At 36.3% G+C, this 16,753-nt stretch overlaps 1 protein-coding gene across 5 annotated transcripts; it reads left to right on the forward strand.

The window, feature by feature from the left end:
* The first annotated feature begins 2,566 nt into the window (after nucleotides 1-2,566).
* On the forward strand, nucleotides 2,567-16,546 carry LOC112508910 (protein FAM91A1-like). 5 transcript variants are annotated; one of them, XM_025113758.1, is made up of 12 exons: nucleotides 2,567-2,636; nucleotides 2,799-3,025; nucleotides 4,370-4,487; nucleotides 4,896-4,992; nucleotides 8,129-8,235; nucleotides 8,910-9,032; nucleotides 9,223-9,376; nucleotides 11,788-11,848; nucleotides 11,960-12,315; nucleotides 12,547-14,104; nucleotides 15,447-15,789; nucleotides 16,191-16,546. In XM_025113758.1, the coding sequence occupies exons 2-11, from the start codon at nucleotides 2,898-2,900 to the stop codon at nucleotides 15,676-15,678; spliced, it is 2,934 nt and encodes a 977-aa protein (XP_024969526.1). In that variant the 5' UTR covers nucleotides 2,567-2,636; nucleotides 2,799-2,897; the 3' UTR covers nucleotides 15,679-15,789; nucleotides 16,191-16,546. The 5 variants fall into 5 exon arrangements, with proteins under 5 accessions (XP_024969526.1, XP_024969527.1, XP_024969525.1 ...); XM_025113759.1 differs by lacking the exon at nucleotides 2,567-2,636 and having other exon boundaries at nucleotides 2,682-3,025; nucleotides 16,191-16,309; nucleotides 16,397-16,546; XM_025113757.1 differs by lacking the exon at nucleotides 2,567-2,636 and having other exon boundaries at nucleotides 2,682-3,025.
* Nucleotides 16,547-16,753: the final 207 nt, after the last annotated feature.

Here is a 16,753-nt window from a genome sequence, read left to right on the forward strand (position 1 = left end):
TTAAGAGTTTTTAAGAGTTTAAGAGTTTTAAGAGTTTTTAAGAGTTTTAGTCAAATGCTTTATAATATAGTATAAATATATAATAAAGTAAATTACATTCAGGATCGATCCTATGGTTTGGGATGCCTTAAGTGAATAGTAAAAAACATGCCCCTAATCCAAGAAGCAAAGAACACATAAAATTTTAATTAGTTAAGATAGATTTTACCTAATAATAGTCTCGTGGTTCCATATGATCAGCTGATAAGGAGTGGTGTTCCTAATTTTTGTGTTGTTACTCTAGCACTAAATGACATGGCATATGTTTTAGCATGTTAATCATGTATAATTGCCATATTCCTTCATGTAAGTGCTTGCATTTTGATGAATGTTCACAACCATCAATTCATCCTTAATATTTCTAAGTACTTAATTGGGGATGCCTGAAAGTAATCAGGCAGCAAATATCCTCATCTCAAGGCCTATATCTATCCTAATAAAATGTAGAAGAACGTTAATAGGTAGATGCATAAGTTTGTTATGGGAACTCTGAACTCGAAACAACTAGACAAAATATTATGGTGAAGTTAAATCAACATGCAACTGTTTCACTATCCACTTTCAGCCCTCTAAGTCGAGATATCACAATGATATTATGATTTATAATTACCAAGTTGAGTTGATTATATAGATTATTTTATGGTTGTATATGTTCTATTTATCTTCATCTTCTGATATATGGGATCAAACTTTTTTGTTTGTAATTTTTAATGCTTTATCTATTATGCAATATTTTTATTAGGAGTAGAGTACGATAAAGATTTAATTCCTATATTTTGTCCACCATGAGATCTGAACACCTGTGTTTTCACCCAATCTCTATCTTGCTAATGCTAAAGGTGGGTGGTATGGATGCACCAAATGACCACTTGAAGTATGAATAACTGCATAATTTCTTTGTTTCAAAACTATTTGATGCTATATGTTTGTTGCTTTTTTCTTGTGTATGTTTACTTTATGTCTATCTCATATCTAGGCTTGTTTGTTGTAGAGACAGTTACAAAGCAAAAGGGCATTATATTTGACTCTGGTGATCTTGCTTATCTATCATGCGAGGGAAAAAAAAGTTTTATCTCAATGTGGAAAATGAATTTTAGGTTCTTAATTTCAGAAAGACTTGTATTACTGCAAGCAATGGCCTTAATAAGGAAACTTTAGATGCTTTAAGCAAACAGGTGAGTTACCGTGAACCCAACAATCATAAAACTGCTTTAGGATATTTTCTTACTATAGTTCTATGCAAATAAGCAAACAATCAAATAAACAAATACTCAAATAATCTACTATTCAATAAGCAAATAATCAAATACTCAAATAGGCAAATAACCCAAATAACCTAGTATTCTAATAATAATAACATACTAACCTTATTAACCTCTAATCAACAATCAATTGATTAGAAAATAGAACACCTGACCAAGAAGCGAACTATGATAAAAGGTGAGAGGCCGAGGCAAAGAGCAGAGCGAGGTGAGACTGTGAGAGGCTTAGGGGCAGAGCGAGAGGCTGAGAGGAGAAAATATGCTAGAATGGATGAGAGAGTGTGGGTCGAGAGCGAAAGCGTAAGTCGATTGCAAGAGCATTGAGAAAGAGGATATCAGTGTATTGTCGAGATGAGGATCAAACGTGTGTTTTTGAGCCTACTGTAACTTCGGGTTGGGCCTTGATGCCCCTTAGGCCTCTACTGCCTTGGACTGCCCATCTCACCCATCATATAGGCCGGCCCTGATTACGTTCATGGTCCCTATGTTTTTAGATGACTAGGCTACCCCTCTAAACTAGCTGAGTTAACAAATTTTCTTGGACAAAGTTAGTGATAGGGACCCAATGCATTATAAAATGCAAACAAGAAGGATTTAATTTGTATATATTTCGAAATAGAGACCTAGAGTGTTACAACACATAAACCACATGGAACAAATGTGTAATTAACTCTAATCTATACCATATTATAAATCATTTGATGAAAAACTCTTAAAAACCATTTTATGCATGAAATACTGTTTATTGATGCATATTTCTTAAAATTCAATATTCCAAACAAATTCTGTGTAAGTACAACTTATTAAAGCTCCATATCTGAATTCGTGTAACTAAATACAAATAAACATAATCAATTACAGGATAAACATCTCATTTTAAATATAAAAATCTAAAATATAATTAAGATAAAAGAAATTACACAAAAAAGAAAAAATTTAATAGTTAATTTGATACTAATATCAATATAATTTTTCAAAATTTTATGATATTTTCAAATTTATAATTTATTTAAAAATAAAATATTATTATATTCTTAAAAACACATAAAAATATATTATATCAACAACAACAAAATAAAATAAAACATTAAAATCAAAAATTATATTATTACATCACGAATATTTTGGTAAATAGTCGTCCATTTTATTGTTCATAATATAAAAGAAAAAAAAACAAAAAAAAGAGAAGAAAAAGACAGAGCAGTCCCTAGAAAAGGAAACCGAATTAATAAACGGGCCCCACAGGTTTCCAATTAAGTTCTGTGTCTCTTCAATTTCAAGATCTCCGTCTCACAAAACCCTAGCTCAACTTCCATCGATCTACCGAAAATTCTGGTGAATTGCCTCAATTCATACACATTTCTTACTGCATACTGTTCTGATGAATCATTGCATTTTAAATTTGATATGCTGGATATGGTTTAGCATGTGTAAATTAATTTAGTTTGACTTTTGTGTTAAACTCTGAAATTTAGCGATCGGGTAATCTATTTGCAGGGATTAGTGGTTTTGTTCAGTTGAAGTAATCGAGTGATTCGGTTGAAACAAGTTCTCTTGAATACTTTAGTTCATAAGAAAAGCTTTGATTTCGGTAGTATGCTGCACGTACCGACGACGATCGAGGATCAGTTAATTCTCAGAGCAATCAAGGAAGAATGTTCTTGGGAGAGTCTCCCTAAGCGTCTCCAGTCGACTCTGAATTCCAAGGATGAATGGCATAGAAGGTAAGTGTGCTAACTGCCATTAGCTTCTTTGGCATCTTTGATATGGTGTTCCAAGTTTTAATTATATTTTAGCTATAACATGCATTTGGGATACGTAGTTTGGAAATGCGGTTATCACTTTCCGCAGCTATTGCTTTGAATGAGTAGATCCTCTTTGTATCTTTAAAGATATGCTTCCTTAGTTCAGCAATCAGAAACTGTTAAAAACAATGAAGATTTAGAGTAAAATGACAGTAACTCGGTGTAAGGGGGAGGAGGTTGTGATGACAGAAAAACAGGGAAAAAAGACAGACCTGACAGGAACATGAATGTCATGTACTAGTATCCAATCAGTAATACTTGAAGCAAATGTTGTTGATATGGATTTGGGATTGAGCTATAGGTTAGTTGAACTCTATTGAATATATGGCTCAAAGAAATAATAAAAATGATCTAGAATTATGGAATCTGCAATTGTCAAAATCTGTGGCATGGCAATTAGTCATTCAATACAGCATTCTCTAGTATTAAGTTATTGAGCAAGTTCTCATGACTTCTTGTTGTGATGTATGTATTGTTTACATTTCTTATCTTTTCTATAATCAGAATTAGAGTACTCTTCCTCACTAGTCTTGGCATTTTATTACCCTTATGAATCAAATAACCATTGGGCCAAAGCATAATTACTTCCTGTTAGTCATTACATTTATTCAACCATAGCCTTGTAATGTTTTCTTTGTGATGTATTTAAAGGAAAAACCTCATACAATCAAATGAAATCTCAACATATATAAAATGCTAGCATTCTCCGATGAAATTGTTATCATCTATCCTTGTTTTAACCTCCATCAATCGTCATCAATGTGATTTTTTATAAGCTATCATGCAACCTCGTAAATTTCAATTTTCCCTTTATCCCTTCATTAGGTCCTTGGTACAAGTTCTCAATCAAATGCCATGTTGCTTGGATTCTTTCATTAATTTTTTTAATGGACTATATGAGTCTTGTACTTGCATATAACAATTTTTAAGCACAAAAAGATAATATGTGAAATTTATTGGCATTCAAATGTTGTATGGCTAGGAGTTTTTTGCAGGTGGCATGTATATTCATGGATTTTAACTAACAAATGTTGTTCATGGGTTGATGGTTGCACCTAAGCACTATTGCACATAACCTTTCTTCTATCTTTTTTAGTTGTTTCAAATGACATATAAAATGCCAAGATGACTCATATTTTCAATATATTCTCCCTTTAGTTAGATTTAAGCTTCCCTTCACTTGGGAAGAGGTCCCTGACGACATTTATAGGTGTTCCAGATTTTTATGAACTATGTTATTTATCTAGCATTATATTTTTGCAGGATAACTGAACATTGCATAAAGAAAAGGCTCCAATGGAACACATCTTTTGTCCGTAAAGTATGCAGAGAAGGAGAATACTATGAGGATATGATGCGATATCTTCGAAGGAACTTAGCAGTATGTACTAAGCAGAGATTCTTGGTTTATTGATAATCTGCCTGTTACCCATCTCTTGGTTGTGTGTCTGCTAGTATTAATCATGGATCTTATTTGTGAGGCTTGGGCCATGATCATGCATCACATCCTCTTGCATTTTCAACAAGTTTGAGAAAACAAATGACTGACCCATGTGTAAGTCAATGTAGTGTACTACTATGAATGGATGATCGGTTATAAGGTGTCCCCATTGTCTACATATACCAAAAACTTAACTGTTAATCAAGATCTATATGTGCCCTATATATCTTTTTGGTCAAACATGATGCTTTAAAATGACTAAAGTGTTTAACTTTTTGTAATTAGGCTCCAAAAACTTAGGCACGTGATTGATTATGTTCTTTTTTTCATGTTTGTTTTGTCTTGCAGCTGTTTCCTTATCATCTTGCAGATTATGTTTGCCGTGTAATGAGGATTTCTCCATTCAGATACTATTGTGATATGATATTCGAAGTCATGAAAAATGGTACTAGGTTGTTACGTTTATTTACATAGGTTGCGTTTGGTACATGGAACAGAACAGGACAGGATGGGACAAAACTCATTGTTCTACGTTTGGCATGACATAGGACGGGACAAAACTCACTGCCTTACGTTTGGCACAATATGGGATAGGGACAAGAACTGGGGCAAGGTGGGACAACGTAGGACAAAAGAAGGCTTTTTCTTGTTCAACAAAAGTAGGTGGAACAAGATGGGACAAGAATGAGACATAAACTAAAATATTACTAATTAACCCCTCGTTTGATATATAACCTTAATATGGTACTTGTTTTAGTGGTCACCATCGCTAGTTGTGGCCGCCGTCGCCACTGTCAGCCACCAGCTCCACTACAACAACCTCTTTCTTTCCTCCACCACCTTTACAACCACCATCGACCACCTAGCACCACCGTCTATCGCCACCTCAACAACTTGTTAGGCCACCGACCACGACCATACATTGCCACCACCGCTACCACCATTGGCCACCTCCACCTTCTCCTCTGCTACAACAACCTCCTCCACCACCTTCACAACCACCAAGGCCACCGACCACCACCGTTCATTACCACCATGGCCACCTCATCTACGCCATAACCACCACCATCGGCTAGCACTACCCACCATCACCATCGGCTACCGCTACCACTATCTACCATCTTCACGTCCCTACAACCACCGTCGGCCACCAACCACCAAGGTCCATCTCCACCAACACTAGTACTGTCGACCACCTCCTCCACAACAACCACCACCATCATTGCCTACTATCTCCACATTGGCCATAATTACTTCCTCCACCACTATTGACCGCCACCACCACCACTATCCACCATCTTCACATCCTCCATAGCCACCATCGTTACCAATCACCAATGCCTCTACCTCTACAACTATTGTTGTTACAACAATCTTTATCATGCCGTCGTCAATTGATAAGGACCTTCCAAACCGAATAAAACATAATTTCTCCTTTGTATGATTCGGGTTTTTTCAAACTATCATCAATTATATCAAAATTTTCGTTCAAATTTGGTACCATTATATATGTATGTATTTATGTATATGAAAATTGTGTAAAAAGGTTTATAAATTAAATTATTTAATTATTTACTTTATTTGTGTTAGTTATAACTAATATATCATATATAAAATTATCAAATAACTTTTAGGGGTAACTTGTACAGTTCTGTTCTGTCTTGTCCAGTTTTGTACCAAACACTAGACAGACACTTGTTTTGTCCAATCCTGTGCAATCATGTCTGCCTGCCAAACGCTACCATAATTTCAATCTTACTTATGTGGAAATAAAACCACTGCTATCTGTATTGGTGACATTTTCTTAAGCAAATTGAATGACCGCCTTATATTGCTTGATGAGAAAAAGAAGTACAATGTTCCATTGTTTCTCACCATGCTAGACTCTTATACAAAGGTCGAGATGTGCATGGCTAGTGCAATGAACCATTCTTTAATCTTTTTGGTAATCATAGGTCACCCTTTAGTAATTCAACACATGAAAATAGTATATTTAGGGTACTTTTTCTTGGTACAAATGTAAGCTAAGCATTTTCCCAAGTGATTGGTATCATTATGTCAATTTGAATTCAAATGTATGAACAGTTATGCAAGTGATAGTGGTCAAATGTTGGTTATGACATCAACACACACACATAATGTGTATTATACACACACACATAATGTGTATTATACACACACATACATATATATATATACATATATATACACACACATACATATATATATATATATATATGTGGAGTCCTAACCTACAAATTGATCAAACCATACAAACCAATCTCAATCATCCATTTAGGCTGATGAATATTTGGTTCCATAAATGTCTCAATTGTTTCCTAATCTAAACCGTTGATCATAATGAATGAACTTTGATCACCTTCCATGAATATTCTGATCACAATAAATGAACCCTTATCATTTTCCATAAATATCTCAATTTTTTGGTTGTATGAATTAGAAGGTTTGCAAATGATTGGGACTCTATGTATGTATACATTACTAGACAGAATATACAAGATGACAAAAAGTCCACTCAACTATAAACTAGAAAAATCAAGACCAAGAAATCAGATCTGCCACTACCCAAATCAAGTGATGAGCAACCAAAATAACAGTCATGACAGAAAAACTCTCTTAGCTTGCTTAAACACCAGCAGCTTGAGGCCCTAAGCTGTTTGAGAGAAGAATCTACATAGAAGCCTCAAGCAGGGTCTCTACATCTTAGGATGTCCAATTAGCAAGATGGGAGAGACATCATGAACTGTAAAGTATCTTTTATCTTGATTCTTGGCCACTTCAAATACTCTATAACTAATCGAGAGCGATTTTTGACTCCCAAGCTTCATCACAAGCTCTCGTAAATTGTTCCACACTTTCTAGCAAGTGACACAAAGGTAACAAATGATGTTGAGTTTCAGATGACTGCTTATGTTCAGCACCATCGTGTGCTATTCTTTTGTGGTACATTGCATAGGATGTTTTCTTTCAGCCTATTTGTAAAGCGACACCAGTGTAATATGCTGGATTTTCCCCATATATTGTTGTATTCTACAAATGCCCTGCTTTGAACCATCTTTGTTTTTCTTGCATTGGGGCATTGGCATAAGGATTTGGTCAGTGCCCTTGCATCAAAGGGTAGAGTTGACTGGTTTTTTTAGTTGCTACTGTACAATACTTTAAGTGAACAATTGTATTTCTTTGTTTCTGGTTTGTACCTTTGTCATTCACTCCGGTGTGTAATTGTTGACCTTGGATAGTGAATGATTCATGGAGCCTGGTCCGTCAGTATATCTTGATCTGCTGTTTATCATCACTCTATCCTTAAAAGTGAGCCTTTTATATGTTATAATGGAATAGTTGGTACACATGTGTTAGGAATCATAATTTGCCAATGATCGGAAATTTTTCTGCATGTTGGGTTTTTTTGTTCGCTCATACGTTCTTAGTCAATCGTAATTATTAGGAATCACAATTAGTCATTACGTTCTATGCATCATTTTCAATGGTTTCACATCATTTCTTTGTGCAGCCTTTCCATTTTATTTCCAAGAAGAATCTTATGTTTATATCATCTGCAGAACAACCTTATGATAGCATTCCAAATTTTAGTGCGGCAGATGCCTTGCGACTCACTGGTATAGGCAGAAACGAATTCATCGATATCATGAACAAATGTAGATCTAAGGTATCAACTTACATTTATATTTTATGTTGTACATATGTGCATGTCTAACTTGTTACGTGTCTTCAATCTTTTACACTCTATGATCTGCCCCCTTAGTTTGTTCTAGTGATTATATGACATACATATATCGACCTTGTAGGCTGTTATCGATTTGATGTTTGAAATAGGATTCTATTCATATGACTATAAAGTGTTTTGGCTTATTGGAACTGGTGGACTTGACCATAGAAGTTATTGGCTATAGGGCTGTCCCCAAGGGCTCATGTGCAGCCCTCTGGTGCATGCTTGCAGAGTCAATTGTCAGTTCTAAGGAAGGAAAAATGGTCAGACAAAAATATCTATATTGTGAACAATGAAATGATCTAACTTGGTAGTTACTTCAATTGTGGCCACAGACAAACACACATGCATAAGCAGGATAATTAGTGCATTATAATGTTGTGTTAGGGTTTGAACAATAATTCAACCGACTTTTGCTAATAAGTAGCAATGGATCAAAACAGTTGTTGTTGAGGTCCACTCAGGTTGTGTTATCCCCCCTGAAGATGCAATGCTCAAATACTTCTACAGTTCTACTTGATCCCCTCTATTTTTGGTGCAGATACATTCTAATTGTAGCTGGAAACATTATCTGCCTTTAATCTAATTATCCTTAATGATTTGGAGCTTTCCAGAAAATAATGTGGAAGCTGAACAAGTCCATAGCCAAGGAAGCATTGCCCACACATCCTGTGGACTTTGCAATTGAACCATGGTGGGGAGTTTGTCTTGTCAACTTTACGTTGGAAGAGTTTAAGGTGAGATTCTTAATAAATATTTCTATCATAACAATACTCATGGTAATATTAGCAATCATGAATTTGGTATATCTATGTAACCTTTGAAACATTCAAGATAGATCTTGTTCTATGTTGGTTATGAACAAATAATGGCATTAATGCATGCCAATTGATGTTGGCTCCCTTTTCTATCATGCATTGATTGCAGAAACTTTCAGAAGAAGAAACAGCAACAATTGACAAGATCTGTAAGGAGGAAGCAAATGCATTCATACTTTTTGATCCTGTTGTCATCAAGGGACTTCACCGGCGAGGGCTAGTCTACTTTGATGTACCTGTTTATGCTGATGACCGTTTTAAAGGTAACATTATGAAATCAGTATTTTGATAGCCAAATATATTTACGTAATTTAGAGCTTATGACAAAAGTGTTATCCCAAACTGTTGGTCTTCTTTTGGCTTTTTTTGCTTGAAGTTCCATTTTTCTGATTGGCTTCGTATTTGGAGCTTCTATGATCCATAAAAAATTTAGTCTGTCTGAACTAAATTTATTAGAGACCTAAAAGTTGCAATGCACTTGGCTGTCTTCCAATGGGTAATCAAGTCATGTTATCTGCTATCAACCAGACAAAGGGAATTTCTTTAATCAAGTGTCAGCTGGTTGCTATTATGTACTATTATTCTTTCCCATAAAAAACCCTTCCAAACTTCCCCTCTCCTCCCCATGACCCTTAAGCAAGAACTCCAATCATTATAATCAAAACTGTCATAATATAGGGTAGGGAGAAGGAAGAAGTAACAGTTCTAGAATATCCATGTTGTGTTTTCTGAACCATATATGCATGTTTTATTGTGGAGAGAACACAAGTGGTTATGTCTACAACTAAGCAGTTAACGCGGTCGATTGCGGAAATGCGGTGGTATAGCGGTAAAAGAAATTAGGTTCATGAATAACTTCGAATATATATGTACATATATATATGTACATATATATATATATATATATATATATATATATAACTTAATATATTGTATGTGTAATACATATCAAGTCAAACAATATATTGAAAAATAAACTACTTAGTAATTACAATATATTGTATGGTAAACTGTTATATGTTGAAGGGGAGTTCGATTGGGTGCAAATTGATGGAGTTTTCACTGAATCGAGAGTGGAGTGTGGAACCGACTGGAGTTGTTGAAGGCGATGGCGCGATGCATGAAATTGATCTGGATTTGGAATTGGTCCAGTCTTTTAAGTTTTAACCAAATAAATCTCTTTGGGTCAAATAGAAGTCTTAAACTTTGGGTCGAATAGAAGTCTTAAACTTTGAGTCTCAAACAAAATAGCCCACTCAAAATAGCACAAAAACAAAAAAATACCAGGAAAAAGATTGCTATTAGCCACCGCTATTTCAGATCAAATTGCAGTTAAATAGCAATGTTTAGCGCCGTAATTTGCGGTGCCACTATTCCAAGCCACTATTTGCAGACCTCTGTTTTCTGGATGACTGCTATTCCAAGCCGCTACTTGCAGACGCTATTAACTGCCCAGGTCCACACTGCTGTTTCCATCCCCTCTCACACAGCAATGCCACACACGTGGATCTACGCCCATGCACATAGATAAAATGCTCCTCCAAGGTTTAAAAATCACTATGATCAGATCTTGAAGCTAAAGAATCTCAACCTACATAACACACTGTAATGGCATCCACCTATTGTGGGTGCAATGCAACTGTGATGTGAAAGAGAGTTGGCGTAGTGGCTGGTAGTGAGGTACAGAAGAGGCCTTGTTGGATTACCAGTAGATTGTGCGGCAAGATGCCTCACCTACTTGCTGAAAAGGATCAAGCGCTTAGCATGGACTGAAATATTCTGTAATTGTATTTTAGGTACATTTTGCATGAATTAAGTTCCTTTCTTTACTGATTTTGGTTGGCAAATAATGGTGCTACTCAGACCTGAGAAGGATGTTGTCTCCTTTCCCTACTTATCTTTTATTGACATTCTGCATTTCACAACGCTCGTGACTTTGGATGACAAAAGCCTATCATTGATCACGTAAGATATCAATACCTTGGTCCAAAAATGACTTACAATGATGATTTTATATAGCTTGATTGTATTTAGTACGTTATAATGGTAAAATGATTTTGTTTGCATGGCTGCTATGAACTAAAATTCGTATCCAGTTTGGGTAAAAAGATTCAAACTTCACCGAGCAAACAGACTAACCTGAAACCAAACTGTTGAACACCTCTGGTTTGGGTACATATACGAGGAAAGCTAATTTCCTTTGACCAGCGGCTCCTTAAACCAACTCATTGATGCAAACATGTCATTATTTAACTTATGAGTTTAATCGAGTAGGCTTGCCTTAGTTGTCTGCTATAAGATAGCTAGAGAGGTGCAGGGCCGAATCCAAGAGCTTAGAAGTATTTTAGGTGGTACCCCGAGGTTAAAGAGATTGAGTTCCTGCGAGGAACACACGAGACGGGCATTCCATGCATGTTGACATGGAATTGCAAATTTGCTATATGCAAAGGAATTCATCATTCATTGGAATTCGATTTCCATTCAAAAGAGCAACCAAACATGCTTCGGAATTCGGTCAATTGGAATGTGATATTGCATTCCACCACATTCCAATGAACTAATAGTCATTCGTCACCTTTGAAATGGATAATAGCTAGTTAACAGAATGTTTTTTTTGGCTACATTCTCTACCTTCACTTTGATATGCTTGTTGTTGCTTGTGTTCCATGTTCAGTGTCCAGGCTAGAAGGGTTTGTTTCCAACAGAGAGCAGTCATATGAAGACCCCATTGAGGAGTAAGAGATTGTCTTGAAATAAGAACTGCTTCATTTTCCCTTTATCCATCTGAATTTTACCCTGCAACCAGTCAAGTGAAATTCCTTTGTATTGCCAACTTTACTTTACAGGTTGCTTTATGCTGTTTTTGTGGTTTCAAGTGAGAACTCAACTGTTGCTGAACTGGCGACAACGTTACAGGCTGAACTCTCCCAACTGCAGGCTGCTGCATCTTTTGCTTGTCGATTAGGTTGGGCAGTAAAACTAATCGACCCTGGATCTATTCTTCAAGAACAAACTACTAGTGCCCTCAGTGATGAAGAAGAAGGTTCTCTTGCTACTGTGGCCTCTGGAACCGATGCTGGTTTATTTCAACAGGATACTTCAGGGATAGACAACCATGGGCCAGGTTCTGCTTACGCGCGTGTTGCATTTGTGGTTGATGCTAACATAACATCCTATCTTATGATGGGGTCTGTTTCACCTGGTTAGTTTTTGCCCTTTTCAATCTTTTTGTCGTTCTTACTTTTCAGGGATATCTATGTCATCTTCTTTCATGTGAGTTTATCACATTATTTTCTGCATGAATGTCAGTGGACAGTTCTTTATCATTCTTTTCTCCCTTCTCCATGACCCAGTATATGTATTTATTTCATTATCACAATTGTTAGTCTATACCTGTCTTACTATTAGTCATATTCTTCTTGATCTTTTGCAGGCTTAAAATCTCATGCAGTAACACTATATGAAGCAGGAAAACTAGGTTATGCTAGCATTGAAGATCTTTGCAAAGATCTAAGCACATTAGAAGGAACAAAATTTGAGGGAGAGCTGCAGGAGTTTGCCAACCATGCATTTAGCCTGCGGTGTGTTCTAGAGTGCTTAACCTCTGGAGGACTTCTTCCTGATGAATTGGACATGCCTGACATTGGTTCTTCAAGCAATGAAGAGGTTACATCTATAGTGGCTGAGATCTCACTAAGAGAAGAATCTGGAACTGTTATCAGTGAGCCGGGACCACTTGCCAACAATTCTATGCAGCCAGAAACACCTAAGCAGGGTTCTGATACCACTTGTACAAATGGAAATAATGATGATGTTAACTTGTTGCCTTCTAAATCTCAAGAGGATAGTTCCAAATTGGATCAGGGATTGCAGGATGCAGTATCTCCTGATGTTGGAAAAATAATGAAGAAAGTGAGGAAATACCGTGTGGATATCCTGCGTTGTGAAAGCTTGGCTACTCTTTCTTCAACAACACTAGATAGGTTATTTCGACGTGACTATGACATTGTTGTGTCAATGGTTCCCCTTCCTCATTCTTCTTTATTGCCTGGACCTAAAGGTCCTGTTCATTTTGGCCCTCCTTCTCATTCTTCTATGTCACCATGGATGAATTTAGTATTGTATTCGGCTATCGGTAGTGGTCCTGTGTCAGTTGTTCTAATGAAGGGTCAGTGTTTAAGATTGCTCCCTGCACCATTGGCTGGTTGTGAGAAAGCCCTTGTGTGGTCTTGGGATGGATCTACGGTTGCAGGCTTGGGAGCCAAGTTCCAAGGGAATTTAGTCAAAGGAAGTATACTCTTACATTGTATAAATTCACTTCTTAAACACACAGCCGTACTAGTGCAGCCCTTCAGCAGGTATGACCTTAACAAGTCTGGAAATATGAACACCATAGATGTCCCGCTGCCGTTAAAGAACTCTGATGGTTCATTTGCTGACATTGGGAAAGAATTGGGACTAGGTGCAGAGGAAAGTTCCAAGTTGAACTCTCTTTTGCGCAATTTAGCAGATAAAATACCACTGTGGACCATTGGTTATATTCGCATATTGAAGCTCTTCAAAGAAGGAAACACAAACATGTTTGCACCAGATGATGTGAAATATGAATGGGTTCCATTGTGTGTAGAGTTTGGGATTCCCCTATTCAGTCCAAAATTATGCAACTATATATGTAACAGAGTGGTTTCCTCACAATTACTTCAAACAAATTTGTTTACCGAGCATCATGATACAATGCAAGAACTGAGACGAAGGTTACGTGATATTTGTTTAGAATATCAAGCAACTGGTTCTAGTGCAAGGATGCTTTACCATAGAGATCAACCAAGGACTCAAAAGAGACAACTTATGACATATGCAAGTCAGAGATGGAATCCTATCACAGAACCCTCTTCTCCAATTTCTGGAACGAATGATCTACAGAGGTTGAAACTTGCCAACAGGCAGCGTTGTCATACAGAAGTCCTGAGCTTTGATGGTAACATTTTAAGGTATGCCGTGCTTGGTTTTTCCAATTTATTTGCTATACTCCCTTGTCTTTCTGGATTTCAACTGTGCTTTTATTCAATTAATTTCTATATGCTCTCTCTTGGTATCAAATCCCGCCAGTACAGTTCATCTGAGAGCACAAATTCTACTAGGGGTGTATTTGAGCTGAGATGAGCCCAAGTCTTTGAGCTAGGAACTTTTAGACTTGGGTCCCGTCAAGCTGGCTCTTATAGGCTCAATGTTTTGGGTTTGTATGGGTTCTTGTAAGTTCAGCCTTAGCTTGGCTCGTATAGGATTTAGTCGTGCTACAAAATCAAGATTAAAGTCTTTAAATAAAATTGCAAATGACTCTTTGAAAAAATATTACAAATTAGAAGTTTCCGAGGGTTGCCAATGCTAGAGGTTTAAATAGTATATAGACCATGAGCAAATGATTTGAATAACCTCATATTCACTCGAGTAAAATAGTTTAACCTGTCTGGCTTCAATAGCCAGATGATCTCTCTCAAATGATGAGACAGGCTTGCCAAGTTTTTTGACGAACAAGCTCACGAGCTTTCATGTCGCAACTGGCTCATCCCATCTATATCTTTGAGTTTAACCTACCCTCCCCCCCATAGATATATATATATATATATATATATATGTATGTAGGTATATATATATATGTATGTAGGGGAAGGATGTGAAAACCATAAATAAGTTCCCTGGTTTTCAAAATCTATACGGTTCTCATTTAAACCAGACTGCAAATCATATAGAATCTAATAGTCAGAAACCTTGAACCAGTTTCATGTATTACATGTGAAAACTAAACCCATGAAAATCTTCCAAAACCGTCCAATGAGTTTGATTTTAAACTATTATTCATGTTGTTTCACATGTTTTGTTCTTGTCTGCGAGTATGAGAGTGTGTTTCATGTATAAATGTTCTAATTTCTGTTTTTATCATCACACGCAGAAGACGCAACACATTCTTTGACGTTTCATCTATGATATTAACGTTGTATGAACACTGCACGTTCACATGTAGCACATACAAATGGTTATCATTGTTTCTAATTTTTAGACGGTTTTCATATGATTTTTGCCCCTATATATATTGCACTTCATGTTCTGGTTCTGCTCACGACACTTTTTTCTAATCTAAGACCAGCATCAATGAAATACTCATCTCACAAAACCTATATCTCTGAATTTAACAAACTGCAATTATATTGCATTTCATGTTTCGGTTCTGTCTACTGACTCCTTTTTTTATTTATCTAAAACCAGCATTAATGAAATTTCATAAACATTCTTCCTTGTTTTTCTAATTAGCATGATGTTGAATGAAACCTGCAGATCATATGCTTTGGGTTCAGCTTATGAAGGCACGACCAAAATGAATGAAGAGATGACTAGTGGTAAAGTTGAATCAGATGATAAGGACAGCGGAGAAACTGTCCTTCCTGGTGTTACTCTTGTCTTTGATGGATCTGAGTTGCGTCCATTCGACATAGGTGCTTGCCTTCAGGCCCGACAACCGGCATCTTTGATTGCAGAGGCTTCAGCTACATCTTCTGCAATCAAATAGGATACCAAACTGTATAATCAAGAGTTTCTAACCGGGAAAAGTTTGTTCTTCACTTCTGCTAATTTGATTCAGTTTCACACAAGCTCTGTTGTTGCTGGCAAAGAAAAAGTGGTATGCTAACTGCTCCATTCTTCTAGACCTTCCTACGTTGGTTAGTTTTTGTTCATTTTTGTGGTTTTCATTTTCATTTCTTTAAGCTGAGGTAGCATCACATCTATATTTTGTCATGCACCATGTAAATGAAAATATTAGTATGTCCATTTTAAATGCATATATTTGTTTTATGAAATTGATTGATTATTCATTAAATGTCTTAGATGTCCTCAAATAAGGTACTATCATGGGACGAAATCCATATGTAAATTTGATTGGTCAAAAATGTTGTAATTTCCATGGGAACATATATATCTTAAGCTTGAGGTCTTGTTTTGTTCCTGTAGTTAGTGTAAAATGCTTATTACCCTTCTTCAGGTAGACACATCCAGGCTCCTTATCTTGTTTCTTGTATGCAGGAAATGTTCTCCATGTTCATAGAGCAATCTATTGGTAACAACTGAAAAAAAGAAGCCCGACATTAAGCCAGCTGTTATATGGAATCACCAAATGTATAGGACAACTTTTACCGCACAAGGTACAGGTCACTGTACTGCTCTTAACCACAAGTTTGTGTTTACAGATAATATATCTGAAATGGTCCCAAACTGTGTTTTGGTTTTAGGTCATAGGGATACAAGTTTGTTTGCCTTCACTTGAAAGTCGGTTCCATTTATGAACGATGGTCATGTACATTGATTGGTCTACGTTCGGATCCAATCTTTTTGTTGTTTTGTGTGTATCATTACTATGTCAAAGAAATGTTTTCGACCTATATTTGGTCAAATTTGTAGCAAAGGGCTGACAATATATGTTACCTATTCGATTTCATGGTAGTATTTTGGTATATTTTTTTGGTAACTATGGGTGTCCGGCCCAACTTACGTACGACTCAACTAATCCCATAGGGTCTTAAACAGCCAAGATAAACCTGTATTGTTATTTAATTATTTACAGTTTGCTTGGATAGTAATGTTTGCCA

Source organism: Cynara cardunculus (assembly GCF_001531365.2).
Source record: "Cynara cardunculus var. scolymus isolate 2C chromosome LG 3, CcrdV1, whole genome shotgun sequence".
In the NCBI taxonomy this organism is placed as follows: Eukaryota; Viridiplantae; Streptophyta; class Magnoliopsida; order Asterales; family Asteraceae; genus Cynara; species Cynara cardunculus.